At 48.1% G+C, this 23,307-nt stretch overlaps 1 protein-coding gene and 1 long non-coding RNA gene across 4 annotated transcripts in view; one reads left to right on the top strand and one right to left on the bottom strand.

The window, feature by feature from the left end:
- The window catches only part of LOC137541384 (uncharacterized), a 120,227-nt gene extending 97,460 nt beyond the window's left edge, over positions 1-22,767 (bottom strand). The window contains exons 1-2 of one of the 2 annotated variants that reach the window (XR_011025140.1): positions 22,688-22,767; positions 14,451-14,514 (exon numbers count right to left, since the gene is read on the bottom strand). This is a non-coding gene — a long non-coding RNA (uncharacterized lncRNA). The remainder of the gene's footprint in view (positions 1-14,450; positions 14,515-22,687) is intronic. The other variant, XR_011025141.1, reaches the window with a different exon arrangement.
- Positions 20,150-23,307, top strand: part of PPP1R1B (protein phosphatase 1 regulatory inhibitor subunit 1B) — a 164,695-nt gene continuing 161,537 nt past the window's right edge. Inside the window, exon 1 of one of the 2 annotated variants that reach the window (XM_068262659.1) lies at positions 20,150-20,723. In XM_068262659.1, the coding sequence (XP_068118760.1) occupies positions 20,586-20,723 (138 nt within the window). In that variant the 5' untranslated portion in view covers positions 20,150-20,585. The remainder of the gene's footprint in view (positions 20,724-23,307) is intronic. The other variant, XM_068262658.1, reaches the window with a different exon arrangement.

Genomic DNA, 23,307 nt, shown 5'->3' with positions numbered 1-23,307 from the left:
CCCCAGAGTTCCTGCCCCGCTTCCATTGGCACACTACGGGCCATTGATCTTCCAGAGTTCCTGCCCCACTCCCATTGCCACACTTGGGGCCATTGATCCTTCAGAGCTAATGCCCCACTCCCATTGGCACACAGCAGGCCATCAATCCCCAGAGTTTCTGCCCCGCTTCCATTGGCACACTACAGGCCCCGAATATTCCTGTCCCGCTTCCATTGGCCCACTACGGGCCATCAATCCCCCAGAGTTCCTGCCCTGTTCCCATTGCACTGAGATTTTCCAACCATCCAACCAGCCTTTTGATTGGTACACTGCACAAAATCCACCAAAAGTCTATCGACTGGATATGATGAAGCAACAGATTACTGGCAGATCTGATTAAAGTGATTTAATCTGCCATAAACCAATCAGAAAAATGTATAAACATATTGCCAGCTTAACCTTGTGTGGTGATCACTCTGACAACTGCACCATCTGCTCAGGGCTGGTACTACCATAGAGGTAAAGGGGGCAATTGCCCCAGGGCCCCATAGCCTGTAGGGGCCCCCAAGATGTCTTCTCCCCCATTTTAACTGTTACTCTGCAGAGTTTTGGCAGTGTAGCTTGTCACCTGTGCTGCCGGGCAGGTGAGACACTGCTCTGCCAAAGACTCTGCAGAGGCCCAGGGGAGCAGCAGTTATGTTGTGAGGTGATTGGGAGGGAGTGTCAGCAGCCAGCTCAGGGACCCTGGGGGAAATTTGGTTGCAATGAATAGTCGGGTGTCTATTGGGGGGCCTCAGGGATCATTTTGCCCTGGGGCCCCACTGTTACTAAAAACTGGCCTGCATCTGCTGCATAGCTATACTATCCCATGCCATCCTCTGTTGCTAGTCTGCATTACCACTCCTTCTCAGCATCACCTCATTACCTCACTTCCATTTCTAGGGTTTTGTCAATGCTCAAGGGCATGCTTCCCGCTAAAGCAACATACTTACTAGATTTTTCCTGATGGAAATGATTGTTCTTGAGTGTTTCATCCTGAAAAGCCTACCTTTTTTGTAGCAAACCTCCCAGTTGAATTGCTGTCTCCAGTGTCTCTGTACAAAGATCTCTCCAATACTGCCCCCCTCCCCCCCCAAAAAAGATAAATAAATGTGGGATGTAAAATGCATATACAGCCATAAATGGCAGATAAGTCTAACCACGTGTGTGGGCCTATGTTGTCGAAGAGGACACAAGGCTTCCCATGTCCTCCTTATCCCTACTGCCGCTTCCCTGGACCCTCCTGAAGATCAGGGCCACTTTTTTTCATGCGTGTGAGTGTGACCGTACAGCACCTGTGTGAATATGGCAGCACCTGTGTGAATATGGCAGCACCTGAAGAGTAAAAAGCTGGAGACACTCGTCCATGAGTGGCTCATGAGTGTGCTACTGCGCATGCTTGTCAGATATCTTTTGGGTTCCAGACATGGCAACATGGGAAGCCTCTGCAGGAACCAGAGGCTTCCCTTTACCTAGGTAAGTATCTTTTTTTGTAGCAGGCTTTGCCTTGGGTATACTTTAAATGATAAAAATAGATTTAACAAGAATGTAAGCACTCCGTTTGCTTTTAAGATACATTTATTTTCCTCCTGTTAATCTTGCATTGACCATATGTTCACCTCCAAATGATGCAACCCCAGAGAAGGAGTATTTTGATTTTTCTCCAAAAATCCCCATTGTCTAGACCACAGGTGTCAAACAAAAGGCCCGTGGCCCAAATGAGGCCCTCCTTGCCATTTATGTGGCCCTACAGAGCTTCAACAACAGCACGCTGCTTTCCCAACTAGAGGAACACACACCAGTGACCATGTTTGTGGTTGAAACATTTTCAGTTTTGGGTGGGTTGCAGTAACAACCCGCGGGACCCTCAGAAACAATTACCATGTGGCCCCCGTTTGGCATCCAAACCCCATTGTGTAGCTAGCATCTTGCCTTGGGGCACATTTCATCATGAGGGGTGTCAAACTCAATTACGAAATGGGCCGGAATTGTACATTGGGACCTAGTCACGGGCCAACCTCAATGTCTACTGGCCAGTTTCCTCCCTTATAAAGTTCCCAGGTGTCTAGTGGTCCTCCCTCCCCTATGCAGTTCCCTGGTGTCTAGTGACACCCCCTCCCCTATGCAATTCCCTGGTGTCTAAAGGCCCACACCCTCCCCTATACAGTTCCCTAGTGTTTAGTGCTTTCACCCTACCTCCTCCATATGGCCGCCTCCCTGGTGTTCTAGGGCTTCACCTCCAATAAAGCTTCCCTGGTGGTCTAGATTGGGTCAAACATAGTGCAAAGTGGGTAAACCACTTGAGGGCCAAATTTAATTGCTCTGAGGGCCAGATTTGGCCCAAGGGCCAGAGTTTGACATGTATGATCTAGATGCTTTTCTGCCAAAGCAGCCCTGGAGAAGGTAAATGTTAGACTGCTAGCAGGCCCCCATCTTCGCTATTGTTACGCCACTAAGTTTGACTGTTCAATAAATGGTCAATCTAAATAAACTATTTGGCCCACAACTTAGACTAAGTTTTAGGTATGCTGGGTCTTTATCCGGCTCTGGTGAGTATGATGTTCAAACCTGCACTTACCTCCAGGAACACTATGGCATGATACTGAGCATAGTTCTTCTTTAACCTAGTGCATTATATCACTCCTACATTCTCCACTGAGGCAACCACTGGATAAAAATAACAACAGAAAGTCATTTGTAATCAAGAGTTCCAGCAGCTGTGCAGATTCATCCCTCAGTTTAGTTGCTGGTGTTCTTCCGGTAAGTAGGAACCATGTCATATATTAGACCATTTGTATCGCAGCTCACATATTTAGCACAGAATGAACATTCTGCGTTGCCGGAGTACCCGGTGAAGGCAGCTGTGTTGCATGCGTGTGGCCAAGAAGAACTACATAGAAAAATAAATAAGAACCTCCCAAATTGGCAGTTGAGCTCCATGATCTGAATTTCAGCTCAAATTAGTTTTAGAACAAGCTTAATTTTAGGGTTGTTTTCTTGGTGCGGAGTCTTTTCTCTGTAGACTGTGTTGGCCCCCCTCATCTTGAACTCATTAACACCTCTCACCCCCTGCCTGGAGGGATTTAATAATGCATGCTCAATTTCCAGAGAGACAGCAGGAGAGATCAGGAGGCTTCCCCTTATAGGCTCCCCCCGTCACTCTTCTTTCAACATGCTGATCTGCCGTACCCAATTGTTCATGTGCAAGCTGCCCAACGCCCTGTCAGTTAATAACAGGATAGGATTGGAGTGCTGATTAGAGCTTCGGGTTCTCTTGTATACCAGTACTAAAGAAGTAAATATACATATATTATAAACTTCCTGTGATGACATATTACATTCAGAACTGTCTGATCTCAAAACACAGACAGAATGGTGGAGAGAAATTTGTAGTGGCAATATATCTCTAGCCAGGGCCAAATGCTAAACTAAACATTTAGGTCGCCAGGTTTCTAGAAGCCTCTCCCATGTTGCACTGCTCTGCTCACCAATCTCGAGTTTGACTGAAGCCATTCCAACAGATGCCAAAGGAGCTTTCACCCTAAATTGCATCTCTGTCCCATATTGCAGAAGGATCTAGATAGGGTGGCTATATGGGCACGTAAATGGCAGATGAAATTCAATGTTGAAAAATGTAGTTATGCAGTCTAGAACCATACAAAATGAACAGGATACAGATGGGAACATCAAACTTGAAGAGGGACTTAGTAGTACTCGTTCACAACAAGTTAAATAACCGTATTCAATGCCAAGCATCTGCAGCTAAAGCAAATATCATTTTTAATTCAGTTTTGGGCACACATTAGGGTCATTGCAGTTGTAGAGCAGGTGCAGAGAAAAGCAATAAAATTGATTATTAGGGCGATGGAAGGTCTTACATACCAGAAAAGGGTAGATAAACTTGGCTTATTTAGTGTGGAGAAAGGATGTCTTAGAGGAGATCTAATTAACATGAGCTTGGCAGGTTAAATTTTTTTTCCCCTAGGCTTGTGCAAAAGGCTAGGGGGATATGGTCTGCACATGGAGGAAATACGTTTTATTGCCATTTATTTAGAAAAGGGTTCTTTACAGTAAGATTAGTTAAAGTGTAGAATGTATTATTAGGGAAGCTCATCACGAGCTCGGGATCACGGCTAGTGTTGTGCGAACACCTAGATGTTCGGGTTCGAGAACGTTCGCCGAACATCGCCGCGATGTTCGGGTGTTCGCGCCGAACTCCGAACATAATGGAAGTCAATGGGGACCCGAACTTTCGTGCTTTGTAAAGCTTCCTTACATGCTACATACCCCAAATTAGCAGGGTATGTGCACCTTGGGAGTGGGTACAAGAGGGAAAAAATATTTGAATAAGAGCTTATAGTTTTTGAGAAAATTGATTGTAAACTTTAAAAGGAAAAACTGTCTTTTAAATGCGGAAAATGTCATGTTTCTTTGCACAGGTAACATGCTTTTTACCGCCATGCAGTCATAAATGTAATAAAGAGAAGAGGTTCCATAAACAGGGACCGGTAACGCTAACCCAGCAGCAGCAGCAGCACACGTGATGGAACAGGAGGAGGCGCAGGAGGAGAAGGCCACGCTTTTTGAGACACAACAACCCAGGCCTTGCATGAGGACAAGAAGCGTGCGGATAGCATGCTTTTTACCGCCATGCAGTCATAAATGTAATAAAGAGAAGAGGTTCCATAAACAGGGACCGGTAACGCTAACCCAGCAGCAGCAGCAGCAGCAGCACACGTGATGGAACAGGAGGAGGCGCAGGAGGAGAAGGCCACGCTTTGAGACACAACAACCCAGGCCTTGCATGAGGACAAGAAGCGTGCGGATAGCATGCTTTGTACCGCCATGCAGTCATAAATGTAATAAAGAGAAGAGGTTCCATAAACAGGGACCGGTAACGCTAACCCAGCAGCAGCAGCAGCACACGTGATGGAACAGGAGGAGGCGCAGGAGGAGAAGGCCACGCTTTGAGACACAACAACCCAGGCCTTGCATGAGGACAAGAATCGTGCGGATAGCATGCTTTTTATCGCCATGCAGTCATAAATGTAATAAAGAGAAGAGGTTCCATAAACAGGGACCGGTAACGCTAACCCAGCAGCAGCAGCAGCAGCAGCACACGTGATGGAACAGGAGGAGGCGCAGGAGGAGAAGGCCACGCTTTGAGACACAACAACCCAGGCCTTGCATGAGGACAAGAAGCGTGCGGATAGCATGCTTTGTACCGCCATGCAGTCATAAATGTAATAAAGAGAAGAGGTTCCATAAACAGGGACCGGTAACGCTAACCCAGCAGCAGCAGCAGCAGCACACGTGATGGAACAGGAGGAGGCGCAGGAGGAGAAGGCCACGCTTTTTGAGACACAACAACCCAGGCCTTGCATGAGGAAAAGAAGCGTGCGGATAGCATGCTTTTTACCGCCATGCAGTCATAAATGTAATAAAGAGAAGAGGTTCCATAAACAGGGACCGGTAACGCTAACCCAGCAGCAGCAGCAGCAGCAGCACACGTGATGGAACAGGAGGAGGCGCAGGAGGAGAAGGCCACGCTTTGAGACACAACAACCCAGGCCTTGCATGAGGACAAGAAGCGTGCGGATAGCATGCTTTGTACTGCCATGCAGTCATAAATGTAATAAAGAGAAGAGGTTCCATAAACAGGGACCGGTAACGCTAACCCAGCAGCAGCAGCAGCAGCACACGTGATGGAACAGGAGGAGGCGCAGGAGGAGAAGGCCACGCTTTGAGACACAACAACCCAGGCCTTGCATGAGGACAAGAATCGTGCGGATAGCATGCTTTTTATCGCCATGCAGTCATAAATGTAATAAAGAGAAGAGGTTCCATAAACAGGGACCGGTAACGCTAACCCAGCAGCAGCAGCAGCAGCACACGTGATGGAACAGGAGGAGGCGCAGGAGGAGAAGGCCACGCTTTGAGACACAACAACCCAGGCCTTGCATGAGGACAAGAAGCGTGCGGATAGCATGCTTTGTACCGCCATGCAGTCATAAATGTAATACAGATGAGAGGTTCAATAAACAGGGCGCGGTAACGCTAACCCAGCAGCAGCAGCAGCAGCACACGTGATGGAACAGGAGGAGGCGCAGGAGGAGAAGGCCACGCTTTGAGACACAACAACCCAGGCCTTGCATGTGGACAAAAAGCGTGCGGATATAGCAATGCTTTTTGCCGCCATGCAGTCATAAGTGTAATACAGATGAGAGGTTCCATAAACAGGGACCGGCAACGCTAACCCAGCAGCAGCAGCAGCACACGTGATGGAACAGGAGCAGGCGCAGGAGGAGAAGGCCATGCTTTTTGAGGCACAACAACCCAGGCCTTGCATGAGGACAAAAAGCGTGCGGATATAGCAGCAATGCTTTTTGCCGCCATGCAGTCATAAATGTAATACAGATGAGAGGTTCAATAAACAGGGACCGGAAACGCTAAACCATCCCAGACGTTCATTGGTCATGTTACTTGGTTGGGGTCCTAGAGTGTTGCGTAGTCATTTCCAATCCAGGATTGATTCATTTTAATTTGAGTCAGACGGTCTGCATTTTCTGTGGAGAGGCGGATACGCCGATCTGTGACGATGCCTCCGGCAGCACTGAAACAGCGTTCCGACATAACGCTGGCTGCCGGGCAAGCCAGCACCTCTATTGCATACATTGCCAGTTCGTGCCAGGTGTCTAGCTTCGATACCCAATAGTTGAAGGGTGCAGATGGATTGTTAGACACAGCTACGCCATCTGACATGTAGTCCTTGACCATCTTCTCCAGGCGATCGGTGTTGGAGGTGGATCTGCACGCTTGCTGTTCTGTGGGCTGCTGCTGCATGGGTGTCAGAAAATTTTCCCACTCCAAGGACACTGACGATACCATTCCCTTTTGGGCACTAGCTGCGGCTTGTGTTGTTTGCTGCCCTCCTGGTCGTCCTGGGTTTGCAGAAGTCAGTCTGTCGGCGTACAACTGGCTAGAGGAGGGGGAGGATGTCAATCTCCTCTCTAAAGTCTCCACAAGGGCCTGCTGGTATTCTTCCATTTTGACCTGTCTGACTCTTTCTTCAAGCAGTTTTGGAACATTGTGTTTGTACCGTGGATCCAGAAGGGTATAAACCCAGTAATTGGTGTTGTCCAGAATGCGCACAATGCGTGGGTCGCGTTCAATGCAGTCTAGCATGAATTGAGCCATGTGTGCCAGAGTCCTACCAGAATCCTCATCATCCTCTTGTGAGCGTTGTGATAGTTGTTGTGATGCATCATAGTCGTCACCTTCTTCCTGGTCTGCTTCTGCTGACCATTCGCGCTGAATTGTGGAAGTCCAACGTGCACCGCTCTGGCCCTCGTCAGTGGTGGCAGGAAATTCCTGCTCCAACTCCAGCTGTTCCTCCTCCTGGCGGATGGCCTGATGTTGGTACCATCACGCTGATCGTTTTCTCCTTCAGATTCCCCCAGTTGCATCATGACAGCTGTTTCCTTGATTTTCAACATTGACCTCTTCAGTAAACACAGCAGTGGTATGGTAATGCTGACTGAAGAGTTGTCACTGCTCACAAGCAACGTGGATTGCTCAAAATTTTGGAGGACTTGGCAGAGGTCCAACATGTTGGCCCAATCGGATCCACAGAAGCTTGGCAGCTGGCCGGATGCGCCTCGGTACTGCGCCGTCATGTACTGGACCACTGCACTCTTCTGCTCGCAAAAGCGGGCTAGCATGTGCAGCGTAGAATTCCAGCGCGTAGGGACATCACACAGCAAGCGATGGTGGGGGAGATTGAAGCGCTCCTGCATCTTGGCGAGTGCCCCCGAAGCAGTACTGGAATTTCTGCAATGTTTGGCCACTCGTCGCACCTTCAACAGAAGATCGGCCACGCCTGGGTATGTCCTCAGGAACCGCTGAACTACTAGGTTCATCACGTGCGCCAGGCAAGGGATGTGTGTCAGCTTAGCCAACCTTAAAGCGCGAATGAGATTACTCCCATTATCACACACAACCATGCCCGGTTTCAGGTCCAGCGGTGCCAGCCACAAATCCGTCTGTTCCTTTATTCCCCTCCAAATTTCCTCCCCTGTGTGCTGCTTATCCCCAAGGCAGATCAGCTTCAGCAACGCTTGCTGACGCATGCCAACAGCTGTGCTGCACTGCTTCCACGATCCTACTGCTGCTGGGTTAGCGTTTCCGGATGAGGTACAGCTTTGAGATGCGTTGGAGGAGAAGGAGTCAGAGAGGTAGGTGCTGCTGTTGTTATCCAGTGGGAGGGACGGCGGTGCAGCTGTTTGCGGCGTGGGCAACACCCGCGCCGTAGCAGGTGAGGAATCGCTGCCAGGCTCCACAAGGTTCACCCAGTGCGCGGTAAGGGAGATGTATCGACCCTGGCCGAACGCACTCGTCCAGGTGTCAGTGGTGAGGTGAACCTTGCAGGCAACGGCATTCTTCAAGCTTCGGGTTATTTTGCTGACCACGTGCTCATGCAACTCAGGCACTGCAGAGCGCGCAAAGTGGTAGCGGCTGGGAACCACGTAACGTGGGATGGCCACTGACATCATGCCCTTGAAGCTGTTTGTCTCCACCACTCGATATGGCAGCATTTCGCAGGCCAGAAGCTTGGCTATGCTGGCTGTTACTGCCACGGCCCGGGGGTCATTTGCTGGCAATTTCCTCTTGCGCTCAAACATCTCCGAGACAGACAACTGAACCGTAGGGCTGCACACTGAAGGGCTGTTGGTTGTTGTGTTTGATGAAGACTGGGAGACCTCAAGAGCACTACTCCGGAAAGTGACAGTGTCAGCGTCGTCCGATGTTTGTGAATGTTGTGAACCACGCAATGGCTGGGCTACTGCTGCTGCTGAGGCGGGTCTGGTGGTGAGTCTGGTGAACCCAAGGGAGGCAGTGTTGCTGGTACCCTGTCCTGTCGAGTTTGCCCACAGAGTGGGATGTTTGGATAGCATGTGGCGGCTCATGCTGGTGGTGGAGAGGTTGTTAATACTTTTCCCCCTGCTGAGGCGGGTCTTGCACACCTTGCAAATCGCCATGGTAACATCCTCAGTGCAGTCTTCAAAGAAAGCCCAGACTTTGGAGCACCTGCCTTGCTGGCGATTTCTGTTTGCGCCTCTTTTGCCTCTCACTTGAACTTCCACGCTTGTGGTGCCTGAAATTGCGCGCCGCCTACCTTGTGGCACAAGGCGAACTCGTGCAGCAGTGGGTTCTTCAACAGACTCATCTGTGCTGCTGCTACGACGGCGATGTTCTCGTTCACAAACAAAATCTGGGTCTCTGTCCACATTGTCCATGCCCTCCTCTTCCATCTCCTCAAACTCGTCATATGTCATTGTGGGGGGCCGCCGCCGTGGAGTAGAGCTCCCCAGAACAACCTCTGCGCAGCTCACTCCAACGTCGTCTTCCAGATCTTGTCGGCCGACCTCCTGCAATTGCAACCCCTCCTGCCCAACTTGCTCTGGGATTTGGGTTTCAAAGTCCTCGGACTCGCCTTGTTGTATTTCAGTGCCCGGTGCATTTCCCACAGTTAATGGTTGTGAATCCGGGCACAACATTTCTGGCTGTTCCTCCATTGACCTTTCAAAGGTGGAAGTTTGTTGGCCTGGGAATAGCTCCTGCGAATACCCCATTGTGTCCTGAGGTAATTCATCGGACTGGTTATCTGGCAGTTGTGTGCGTGGTGTCGCTGCCGGTTGTGTCAGCTTTGTGCCCACTAGCTCCTTGTAACTGGCTGAGGACTCGGACCTCGTGCGTGATGTGCTGGTGCTGCTTAACCCACTGCTGGACGCTTGAGAGGTCATCCAAGTAATTATCTGGTCCTGTTCTTTTGGATCTGTGAGGGTTGTTGTCCTGGACAACATGGGCGGTATTGAGTGGGTTTTCTTGGGTGCTCCCCTGTGGCCTGTACGTGAACCGTCAGGGGAAACACCTCTTCCCTTGCCCCTCCCTCTTTCACCGGATTTCTTCCTCATTTCACTTATCCTTAAAGTACACGCTGACTGGCAGCAGTACAGTGGCAGTACAGAAATGCTATACAGTGGTGGGTGAGCGGTGTACCACTATTGCCAGCAGCGACACAGAGCACAATGCTATACAGTGGCGGGTGAGCGGTGTACTACTGTTCCCAGCAGACACAGAGTGGCAGTAAACACAATGCTATATAGTGTGGCTGAGCCGTGTACACACAGTGGCAGTAAACAATGCTATATAGTCTGGCTGAGCCGTGTACACAGAGTGGCAGTACACACAATGCTATATAGTCTGGCTGAGCGGTGTACACACAGTGGCAGTACACACAATGCTATATAGTCTGGCTGAGCGGTGTACACACAGTGGCAGTACACACAATGCTATATAGTCTGGCTGAGCGGTGTACACAGAGTGGCAGTACACACAATGCTATATAGTCTGGCTGAGCGGTGTACACAGAGTGGCAGTACACACAATGCTATATAGTCTGGCTGAGCGGTGTACACAGAGTGGCAGTACACACAATGCTATATAGTCTGGCTGAGCGGTGTACACAGAGTGGCAGTAAACAATGCTATATAGTCTGGCTGAGCGGTGTACACAATGCTATATAGTCTGGCTGAGCGGTGTATACAGAGTGGCAGTAAACAATGCTATATAGTCTGGCTGAGCGGTGTACACAGAGTGGCAGTACACACAATGCTATATAGTCTGGCTGAGCCGTGTACACAGAGTGGCAGTACACACAATGCTATATAGTCTGGCTGAGCGGTGTACACAGAGTGGCAGTACACACAATGCTATATAGTCTGGCTGAGCGGTGTACACAGAGTGGCAGTACACACAATGCTATATAGTCTGGCTGAGCCGTGTACACACAGTGGCAGTAAACAATGCTATATAGTCTGGCTGAGCGGTGTACACAGAGTGGCAGTAAACAATGCTATATAGTCTGGCTGAGCGGTGTACACAGAGTGGCAGTACACACAATGCTATATAGTCTGGCTGAGCCGTGTACACAGAGTGGCAGTACACACAATGCTATATAGTCTGGCTGAGCGGTGTACACAGAGTGGCAGTAAACAATGCTATATAGTCTGGCTGAGCGGTGTACACAGAGTGGCAGTACACACAATGCTATATAGTCTGGCTGAGCGGTGTACACAGAGTGGCAGTAAACAATGCTATATAGTCTGGCTGAGCGGTGTACACAGAGTGGCAGTAAACAATGCTATATAGTCTGGCTGAGCGGTGTACACAATGCTATATAGTCTGGCTGAGCGGTGTATACAGAGTGGCAGTAAACAATGCTATATAGTCTGGCTGAACGGTGTACACACAGTGGCAGTACACACAATGCTATATAGTCTGGCTGAGCGGTGTACACAGAGTGGCAGTACACACAATGCTATATAGTCTGGCTGAGCGGTGTACACAGAGTGGCAGTACACACAATGCTATATAGTCTGGCTGAGCGGTGTACACAGAGTGGCAGTAAACAATGCTATATAGTCTGGCTGAGCGGTGTACACAATGCTATATAGTCTGGCTGAGCGGTGTACACAGAGTGGCAGTACACACAATGCTATATAGTCTGGCTGAGCGGTGTACACACAGTGGCAGTACACACAATGCTATATAGTCTGGCTGAGCGGTGTACACAGAGTGGCAGTAAACAATGCTATATAGTCTGGCTGAGCGGTGTACACAGAGTGGCAGTACACACAATGCTATATAGTCTGGCTGAGCCGTGTACACACAGTGGCAGTAAACAATGCTATATATAGCGTGGCTGAGCGAGGTACACAGTGGCAGTAAACAATGCTATAGATAGTGTGGCTGAGCAAACGGTGTACTACTGTTCCCAGCAGCGACACACAATGACTGGGGGGACCCTGGCTAGCGTGGCTGGAGCGCGAACTACCCTGCCTGCCTACCCAAAGCTAAACCCACAGACAAATGGCGGAGATATGACGTGGTTCGGGTATTTATTTACCCGAACCACGTGACCGTTCGGCCAATCAGAGCGCGTTCGGGCCGAACCACGTGACCCGTTCGGCCAATCAGAGCGCGTTCGGGGTCCGAACCACGTGACCCGTTCGGCCAATCACAGCGCTAGCCGAACGTTCGGGGAACGTTCGGCCATGCGCTCTTAGTTCGGCCATGTGGCCGAACGGTTTGGCCGAGCACCATCAGGTGTTCGGCCGAACTCGAACATCACCCGAACAGGGTGATGTTCTGCAGAACCCGAACAGTGGCGAACACTGTTCGCCCAACACTAATCACGGCTTACCTTCACATATCTCAGTTGATCCAGATGAAGGGGGAAAAAACCTTTACAAGGCTTAGACCAAATAGCTCTAAAAGGGAAGAAAATTCCTTCCCAACTCCAGATGGCATTCAGATAAAATCCTTGGATCAGTCCCCCTTAAACGCAGATATTGTATTTGCCATAACTACTTCCTGTGGTAACGCACAGTGGTGCTCGGTTACCCCCAATCACGGATTTGAGTGATCACAATCACGACTGCCCACTTCCGAATTGGTCGTGATCACGGATAGAAGCTGAATACCGATTCGAATGCGGTTTCGAGTCAAAATTCTGCATTGAATCCAGAATCACGAGACGAAATTTGTGATTTCCCGCTGACTTTAGCGGTTAATAGCTAAGCCCCCTTACATGCTAGAAACACCAAATTTGCATGATATGTTAAGAAGAACAGTGGGAGCAAGAGGAATAAGTGGGAGGATTCCCATTGGTCTAGTAATAGACCAATGAGGAGATTTGGAGCCATAATTCAAAGATGCTTTTGCTCTAGCTATACAGAGTATAGCTAGAGCTGGTGGTGGGGAGTGGTACAGGTAAGTATTTCTAGTTAATTAAGATTAATAAAGGACTTTTTTCGTTGTCATGTTTTTATTTCATTTATTCCTTTGTGGAAATGGGTAAGGGGTACGAAAGGAGTCAGCGAACCCCACCTCCTCCTGGCTTGGCCGTCCCTCCGGCTCGGCCGTCCCTCCTCCCCAGAGCCCCTCCCCATAATCATGGACCATGCGGGCTTGTAAAGTCAGGGTGCGAAGCCCCATGTGGCTGGGGCTTCGCATTCTGACTATTCCAGTCTGCATGGGGGACAAGGGGTTAAAAAGGCTTGGGAGGTGGGACCCCACGTTATTTAAAAAAAAAATTCAGACAATGAACAGAAAAATTACATTTATATACATATTAACTTCTTAAGGACCACCTCACGCCAATTGGCGTGAACGCGGCGCCTCCCCCAGGAGGCCAATTGGCGTTAAGTCTTGGGGGCGTGGTTTACAGGGGATCGCTTGCACCGATGGGTGCGCATCCCCACTTGAATAACAGGACTCTGCTCCATCATCAGTTTCCCATCTGCGATTGCCGCTAGGAGACTGTTAGACGGCGAAACCACCACCTGCCATCTCTTTACATGGTACAGTGCTGTGACTACGACAGCTCTGTACTGGGGACAGCTGTGTCACTCAGCTGTCCCCTGGAGAGGCTGAAGAGCGAATGGCTCTCATAGGCTGATGCCTATGACAGCTGATCGCAGGGATTGGCTGGAGGGGGGGGGGGGGGCGGGGAGGGAGGGAGGGACGAGTGTAAAAAAAAAATATAGTAAATTTTATTAAGAAAATAATAACAATAAAATTAATTAAAAAAAACAAACAAAAGCCTCCAGCAGCGATCAGAGCCCACTAACAGAAAGCTTTGTTGGTGGGCAGAAAAGGAGACAAGATTCATTTGTGTACGCAGTTGTATGGCTCTGCAGCACCATTTTGTGAAAAATAGCCTTGTCACTAGGGGGTGTAAGCCTGGGGTCCTAAAGTGGTTAATACCTTAATATCGTCTCAAAAACTATAAGGTCTTTTTGAAAAAAAATTTCCTCTTGTCCCCACTGTTCTTCTAATACACCACTGTGTATTACTACAGGAATGCAAAAAATCGCCGGGGTCCTCAACCTCCCAGGCTTCACACACCTGGTCCGCCGGTGCTCAGACACTCAATGGTTCACCACTCCACCCGTATGTTCACAGTAACAAAGAATCGAGGTCGGCACTCCACTGGCGATAATAAACTTGCGTTTATTGGAAAAGTTGCAAACACGACATGTTTCGGGGTCACCCCCTTCCTCAAGTGTACATACAACCCTGACACACAGTCTTCTAATATACTCCAACCACTTAAGTGCACCACACCCTTCAAACCAGGACACACCGCTCTGGTCACCTGACCAAGGTGATGTCGTACAGATTAACCCCTTAGGATCAATCCATACATCAATACTTGCTGGGCACTACACATATAATGTCTACCCAGAAAAACACTAAGGTAAACATGAGTGAAAGCATACATAAGCCTAAGCAATGGCACAGCAATTCCAACCATATTAGCAATATCAATTGAATCCATTGTTATAACAATTTGTACAGAGACTCACAGACCCAGGGATACGACATGTTCCCTTTCTCCACCGCCCACCACACGATGACACTCATCATGACCTAGGGGAGAAACACATCATATGACAATCATCAGCAGAGAATACATTATATTCAAACTATGACACATCACAGGAAGCATTTTAAACTAAACATGTCGTTTAACCACTTGAGGACCCACCCTTTACCCCCCCCTTAAGGACCAGCGCTGTTGTAGCTGATCTGTGCTGGGTGGGCTCTGCAGCCCCCAGCACAGATCAGCGTGCAGGCAGAGCGACCAGATCGCCCCCCTTTTTTCCCCACTAGGGGGATGATGTGCTGGGGGGGTCTGATCGCTCCTGCCTGCCGGGTGTTGCGGGGGGGGGGGGGGCACCTCAAAGCCCCCCTCCGTGGCGAAATCCCCCCCCTCCCTCTCCTACCTGGCCCCCCCTGGAGATCCGGGCTGCACAGGACGCTATCCGTCCTGTGCAGCCAGTGACGGGACGTCCCCTGTCACATGGCGGCGATCCCCGGCCGCTGATTGGCCGGGGATCGCCGATCTGCCTTACGGCGCTGCTGCGCAGCAGCGCCGTACAAATGTAAACAAAGCGGATTATTTCCGCTTGTGTTTACATTTAGCCTGCGAGCCGCCATCGGCGGCCCGCAGGCTATTCACGGAGCCCCCCGCCGTGATTTGACAGGAAGCAGCCGCTCGCACGAGCGGCTGCTTCCTGATTAATCAGCCTGCAGCTGGCGACGCAATACTGTGTCGCTGGTCCTGCAGCTGCCACTTTGCCGACGCGCGTTATGAGTGCGCGGTCGGCAAGTGGTTAAACCCTTGGGGCTCACTGAATCCAGCCTCCTCATCCATCTTGCCTCCTTCTGTAGCAACAATCTATCCCTATCTCCTCCTCTAGTGAGTAGGGGTACATGGTCAAGCACCATCCATTTGAGCTGCGACACACCGTGACCATGGGTATGGAAACGCCTCCCCACCGGTGTATGGCTGCTCGGTTTGGACGGGTCAAACCCTCGGATAGAGCCCCTGTGTTCCTGTATTCTGGTCTTCACATCTCTTGTGGTCTTCCCCACATACAGCAATCCACAGGGGCACTTCAATGCATATACTACAAACTCACTGCAGCAAGTATACATAGATTGAATTTTAATTTGTTTCCCAGAATGTGGGTGCGTAACATGCTCACCTTTAATAATTGCGCTGCAGCAGTTGCAGTTCATGCATGGAAACGTACCCCGTTTCCTAGTGAGTTTGCTCATCTCCACGCATCTTTCAGATAGATCAACCTTGCTGACCATGTTTCTTATTGTCTTCCCTCTCTTATATGAAAACAACGGGGGTTCTTTAAACAATTCTCCATATGTGGGATCCTGTTGCAACACTGGCCAATATTTACTGACAATTTGCCTAACAGCCCCTGATTGATTGCAGTAGGTTTGAACAAACGGGATCTTTTTAGAGATTTGATCAATTTTGGGTTTCCCCTTCAACAATGACACTCTATCGGTCCCGCCCACCTCTTTTCTCACTTTCTCAAGTGTTTTAGGGTCATAACCTTTAGACACAAATTTAGTTGTTAATTTCTCAGCGGCCGCCTGATACCCCTCTTCTGTGGACGCTATCCTCCTTGCTCTTAAAAATTGTCCCTTCGGGATGGCCTTAATGACATTGCGGTTATGGAAACTATCCACTCGGAGTAAGTTGTTACGATCTGTCGGCTTCGTGTACAGATCTGTACGCAACCCCTCCTGTGATACAGAAATGGAGACATCCAAATACTGTATTACTCTATCCGAGTATTCAATGGTAAACTTAATGGTTGAATGAGCAGCGTTAGCTTCATTCACCATTTGTTGCAATTTCTGAACCTCTCCCTGCCACACAATCAGGATGTCATCGACAAACCTGTAATAACCAACGATTTCATTGCAATATTTGACATTTTTAACAAACATTTGCTGTTCAAGCTTGTACATGAACAGATTGGCAAATGATGGGGCCACCGGCGATCCCATACTCGTGCCCTGTTTCTGTAAATAATACTCATTGCCAAACTTAAAATAGTTGTTCACCAACACCATCTCCAAACAATCAAGCAGGAAAAAAATTAAATGATTATCCATGGAGGTTTCCAATAGCAACTCCTCAATGTATCTCATCCCCTCCTCATGAGGAATTGAGGTGAACAAACTCTGTACATCGAGAGTTGCAAGTATCACCCCCTCAAAATCAACCTTCAGAACTTTCAACCTTTGCAGTAAGTCAGTCGTATCTTTTAGGCACGAAGGTATCCCCTTCACCAGATCCTGCAGATAGTGATCCACAAATTTAGACAATGGATACAGTACTGACCCCACAGCTGAAACTATTGGGCGACCGGGGGGCTGAGTCAAGTTTTTGTGTATCTTTGGTAATAAGTACAAAAGTGGAACCTGTGGATGTTCCACCTCTAAGAACTCCGCAGTACCCTTTGTAATCAGGCCAAGTAACAATACCTCATTCACCATGTGATCCACTTTAGTCTTGATGACCCATGTAGGATCATTTCTACATTTTTCATAATGACCTGGTACTTGTAACTGTCTGAGAGCTTCTTGTATGTACTGTTCTTTGTCAAGGACAACAGTGGCACCCCCTTTATCTTGTTATAACAATGGATTCAATTGATATTGCTAATATGGTTGTATTTGCTGTGCCATTGCTTCGGCTTATGTATGCTTTCACTCATGTTTACCTTAGTGTTTTTCTGGGTAGACATTATATGTGTAGTGCCCAGCAAGTATTGATGTATGGATTGATCCTAAGGGGTTAATCTGTACGACATCACCTTGGTCAGGTGACCAGAGGGGTGTGTCCTGGTTTGAAGGGTGTGGTGCACTTAAGTGGTTGGAGTATATTAGAAAACTGTGTGTCAGGGTTGTATGTACACTTGAGGAAGGGGGTGACCCCGAAACATGTCGTGTTTGCAACTTTTCCAATAAACGCAAGTTTATTATCGCCAGTGGAGTGCCGACCTCGATTCTTTGTTACTATTACTACAGGAAGTAGTTATGGCAAATACAATATCTGTGTTTAAGGGGGACTGATCCAAGGATTTTATCTGATTGCCATCTTGAGCTGGGAAGGAATTTTCTTCCCTTTCAGAGCTATTTGGTCTAAGCCTTGTAAAGTTTTTTTTCCCCCTTCATCTGGATCAACTGAGATATGTGAAGGTACAGGACAGGGGTTTACCTTATTTTCTAGTTCAACTTGATGTATGTCTTCTTTCAACCCAGCTAACAATGTAACTACCTCAGGCGTTTTGCTTGTGCACAAGGGGCATTTCTATGGTGCACTTGCCCAGAATGCTACCGGCCACGGCTGCTGTACCCAGGGAACATAGAGTGGGGCAGAAAAGGGGCCAAAGGAGGAGCGCTCCTTTAACTATATTTAACCAGATGTTACTTGAATTTAGTGGTTGAGATCACTTATTTCCCATATTACCAATTTAATTTTGTATTTCTTTGCTCTCTCTCTCTCCCCCTCTCTCTCTCTCTCTCTCTCTCTCTCTCTCTCTCTCTCTCTCTCTCTCTCTCTCTCTCTCTCTCTCTCTCTATATATATATATATATATATATATATATATATATATTTTAAAAGCAAACTTACTTCAATGGCCTGTTTTGGACAGGAGAAGAGCATTACCATGGCAAACAGTAGAGAATACACATTTGCCTGCTTTCCCCTGCTGGAAAGAGCTATTTAAATGGAATATTGAGTGCAATGTGTTGGAGGATGAGGATGGAGCCATTTGTTGCCTGCCTGGTATGGGGAAATACTCTAAAAGCTTGCTGCACCAAACATGATAGCCTGCTCTGGTATAGTTTTTAGGTAGTCACATCTTGCTATTAAAAAGGTAATTGTGCCCACCTTGGGAGTTGGCACTTGGAAGTGTGTCAGCCTGCACTTTGTAGAAAACCTGACTTGCACCTGAGAAATGTGAGTGAATAATTATTGGGATTGTAATTAACACCAACATTAATACCAAATTACTTAATCCTACACACTCTAGTTAAACTCAGCTGAAGAGGCCGATAATGACTGTCTCTAGTATGTGTAAGGCAGTCCCTGACGCCCTTGAAGACTCAAACAGCCAGGGCAGTTTTTTAGGCAAAGGAATTCCAGGCCTGTGGTCTTGTGGGGCACCATACCCGTGGATTAAGCCCCGCCTCCTAATTGAAGCCTTGCCCACAGACTAAGCCACACCCCCACAGGTGATCTATTTGGTGTCCTGAGGAGCAGCAGCATCGCAGGTACCTGGAGAGCAGGTATCACAAGGTCTGGATAGTGTAAGTGGCAGGCAGCCTGCACTGTGTCCCTATGTGCCTCCTTCTGTCCCCCTTTGTGCCTCCTTCTGTGTTGTGCTGCCCTCAGTTCCCCATGCCACCTCTGCCAACCTGTGTGTCTTTCTGTCCAGTTCTATGCCACTGATGAGACAGAAGTTGAAACGCTTTGGAAGGAGCTTGTGAGGCTGTACCGTGAAGTTGCAGAGCAGGACGGTGCTGCGCCTAGAATGGCCTACCCGTCAAATCTTCCTAAATTCAGTGACAAATGCATAGGCAGGAGGGTTAGGGTTAGGGAGGGGGCAGGGATAGTAAAGGCTATGGGATGTAGGTTAATTCGACGATGTAGGCTATTTCATTGGAGCAGTATGGCCACATGGATTTTATACAAAACGTTCTTTTTCAATTTCACTAAATTTGACTAAATTAGAACATTTCGAATCAATTTTTCATACAATAAAATGTTTTACACTACTGTATATACGATCCTTTCTGAGTTTATAGATGAGGAGAGCCTAGTACTGTATCTTGAAGCAGACACATGACAGTGGGATACTAACACAAGTGCTATTGGCTGGTCTGTCAAACGGTCAGCAACCATATCTGATGAGCAGTTTGATGTTATAGAAGTGGGTGCAGGTGACGGTGTGTGCTTTGAGACACATTTACACAGTGCAGCTGAAAGGAGACCGGCACAAGAGGTGTGATGATGGCTACAAATGCTATAAGTATAGCTTTTGCCCTTGTTCTGTCTTTTTATTTTTTTTGTGCATGGAGAGGAAGATATTGTGAAGACACAAGCATGGGAGGAAAAGATATGGAACGCGTGCAATAGGATTGAAATGGACTGATAAGAAGTGGTGACGTTATATATTCAGATGTTGAGTGCTGACACTTTACATGAGTGTGTGTGTGCGCGTGTGTGAGTGTGTGTGTGTTTGCGTGCATGTGTGCGTGCGTGCGTGCGTGCGTGCGTGTTTGTGTGTGAGAGGAGAGCACAATAGATGAAGACTTTTTCGTACTTCGTATATAATACTACATTTTTTATATTTGGCCCAATGAGACTGAGCAGTCCAAAACACTCGCACCTGCCAGCAGCCCAGAGGGCAAATGCCAGAACACCCAGAGAGCTAGTTTAGGCCTACTATATCCTCTTCTGCCTCATCTAGCCAGCTGAAACAGTATTGTCCTAATGACAGAACTACATGAAACCAATGCCTCATGCCTCAACAACGGCCTAGTTCAAAGGAATTGCTTGCTTCAGTCAGCAAAGTTCATGGCAGCTGCGCAGCGCAAGTCAACCTGCTTTATGTAAATATTCAGTCAACTTTATGTTTGCTTAAGTCACAAGTCTGTAACAACCGCTGTGCTATGGAAAGTAAAGGGAAGAACATATAACCAGAGAAAGGAGAGGAAAAGTCCAGCAGGAGAGAGGACTGTAGAAGGAGTAGCCTGAGCGATAAACCGAGTAGACAAAGGTGCTGTGTATAGAGGAGGCATGCCAGTGGAGAGCTACAGCCTGGCAACACTACAAGGATATCCTCCAGCACAGGGACGACACAGGACTTTTTCTGCACACACTTCTTATATGTAAGGGTGACAGGCGACAAGCTAGAAAAGGGAGGTACTAAAGCCACAAAGTGAGAGGAAAAGCAGAGAGAGGAAAGCAGGGGAATCAGAGTATCAGCGTGGAGACTGACAGGGAATAACTAGGAGGAGGATAGAGAGAGGCAGGAGGTAAACAGCTCTAGTGGGGAGTCAGAAGGATAGACTGAACAGGCAGGCAGGCTTGCTGAGGACTGAGTGACTATCAGGATGACTTCTGGGGCACCACAAGGAATGCACTCCAGCCTATCACAGACTAACCCACAAACAGAGGGCAAAAGCAGGAAGAAGATCCAGTTCTCAGTGTCTGTACCTCCAAGCCAGCTGGATGCCCGGCAAGTGGAGATGGTGAGTACAGACCACCAAACTGATAAAATACATCTGTCTATTAAAGTACACTCCTCCTAAAATTATTATAATGCCATTATCAGTGTAATTCCCTGCTTATAGAGGTCTGCTCACAAACATGGCAAACTTTCTAATCTCTTTAGCAGGATTTCGCACTCCAAATCTGATTACTTATCTCTTTTTAAGCCTTGTAAGTATCACTTTTACATCTGTAATCTTCTCTCCTTTCCTTCATCAGTAATGCCTGGTACACACGATGCAGTTTTCTGGACAGATTGACTGGAAATTTCCAGTTGTTCGATAATTTACAACATGTCCAATCTGCTTCCAATCAAGAAAGAGGTCGATTTTGCGCAGTACTAATCTCAAAATTGATCCCTTTCTCGATTGGAAGCAGATCACACGTGTTGGAAATGAGCGTACGATCTGATGGGATAATTGCATTGTGTGTTTCAGGCATAGATAGTAAGTCCAGAGTAGCTAGCAGCGTGGACTAACTGGTGGAATAACGTATATGCTTACCTACTCTGGATTTACTTACCCACTTCAGTTTTTATTGGAGGAGGATCAGTCTATTCATTACTCGCTTTATTGGGCTGTTATCAATGTTTATATGGCTAGTATAATGCTTTAAACATTCAAGCAGATTGACTTAGCATTGTTTATAAGATCCACTGCAGAGGCGGCCTTAGAGTACCCGGGGCTTTGGACGAATGTTATGCATGGTGTAGAGCCATAAGTGTAGGCCATATACTGTACCACAATGCTCACTGGCTTGTCCACCTCTAATGCAGTACACCTCATTATTGTTTGCCCCCAGTATAGGTAGTCAGGTATAGGTGCCTGCAGTATAGGTAGCCAGGTATAGGTGCCCCAGAATAGGTAGCCAGATATAGGTGCTCACAGTATAGGTAGCCTGGTATAGGTGCTCACAGTATAGGTAGCCTGGTATAGATGGTCCCAGTATAGGTAGCCAGGTATAGGTGCCCCCAGTATAGGTAGCCTGGCATATGTGCCTGCAGTATTGCTAGCCAGGTATAGGTACCCTCAGTATAGGTAGCCAGGTAGAGGTGCCCCCAGTATAGGTAGCCAGGTATAGGTTCCCCCAGTATAGGTAGCCTGGTATAGGTGCTCACAGTATAGGTAGCCTGGTATAGATGGTCCCAGTATAGGTAGCCTGGTATAGGTGCTCACAGTATAGGTAGCCTGGTATAGATGGTCCCAGTATAGGTAGCCAGGTATAGGTGCCCCCAGTATAGGTAGCCTGGCATATGTGCCTGCAGTATTGCTAGCCAGGTATAGGTACCCTCAGTATAGGTAGCCAGGTAGAGGTGCCCCCAGTATAGGTAGCCAGGTATAGGTTCCCCCAGTATAGGTAGCCAGGCATAGGTGACTGCAGTATAGGTGAAAAGAACAAACGACTGGGTCTCGATCTGGATTTATGCAATTATAGCTTGATTTATTAGTAGCACAGCCACTAGATGACACAATGTTTCGGCACGCAGACCTTTATCAAATGCGTGCCGAAACGTCGTCCTATCTAGTGTCTGTGCTATTAATAAATCAAGCTATAATTGCATAAATCCAGGTCCAGACCCAGTCGTTTGTTCTTTTCACATTGACACATTTTGACACCTGTTGCTGGGATCCGGGTGTTGGCTGGTTGACTTCCTGGTTGAGAAAAGATTTGTGGTCTGAGCGATTGGGCAAATCGTTTTTCTCTGTGTGGACTGCAGTATAGGTGCCCTGCAGTATAGGTAGCCAGGTATAGATACCCCCAGTGTAGGTAGCCAGGCATAGGTGCCTTCAGAATAGCTAGCCAGGTATAGGTCCCCTCAGTATAAGTAGCCAGTTATAGGTGCCTGCAGTATAGGTAGCCAGGTGTGGGTGCCCGCAGTGTCGGTAGCCAGGTATAGGTACCCATGCAGACTATAGCGCAGCTGGAAGACGTGCTGTTATCTTACCTGCTCAACCGCCGGAGTCCACCAATGTCAGACTTTTTGTTACTACTCATCTCTCCCCTACTGCCTGGCACCTCTTTCTGCATCACAAGTGCAGGAAGAAATGCCAGCACTAGGGGGAGAGCTGAGTGGTGAAAGGAAGTCTGACATCGCTGGACTCCTTGGAGCAGGTGAGATAACAGCACGCCTTCCAGCTGTGCTATACCCTGCTTGTGGGACACTGGCAGCCAGCTGGGCGAGGGGCCCCTTCAGGCACGGGGCCTGGGGCAATTGCCCTACTCCCCCCCTAAAGGCCGCTACTAATCCACTGAATGTGCCAACAGTGCTGGTAGTTTGCTGAAGCAATGTGTGCTGAAACTTCACTAGTTTGTTTTCAGTCAATCACGACCTGAGAACCAAAACAGGATATTGGCTGCAGATGTTCAAAGCTGTCACATTGAGACTTACTTGACTTAATGACAACTCATTAGCTTCAGTGATCATCTGTACTATTTGGCAAACACTGCTGATCTGGCCAATCAATCTGCCAGTATGTGGCCGGCATAAACCTCACAATACATGTGAGTGCGTATTTTAAGCAAAATTAATCGCATTATACCAAACAGTGTGAAACTCACAGACTA

Source organism: Hyperolius riggenbachi, chromosome 12, assembly GCF_040937935.1.
Source record: "Hyperolius riggenbachi isolate aHypRig1 chromosome 12, aHypRig1.pri, whole genome shotgun sequence".
NCBI lineage: Eukaryota > Metazoa > Chordata > Amphibia > Anura > Hyperoliidae > Hyperolius > Hyperolius riggenbachi.
This window is presented reverse-complemented; position numbering and strand designations above follow the sequence as displayed.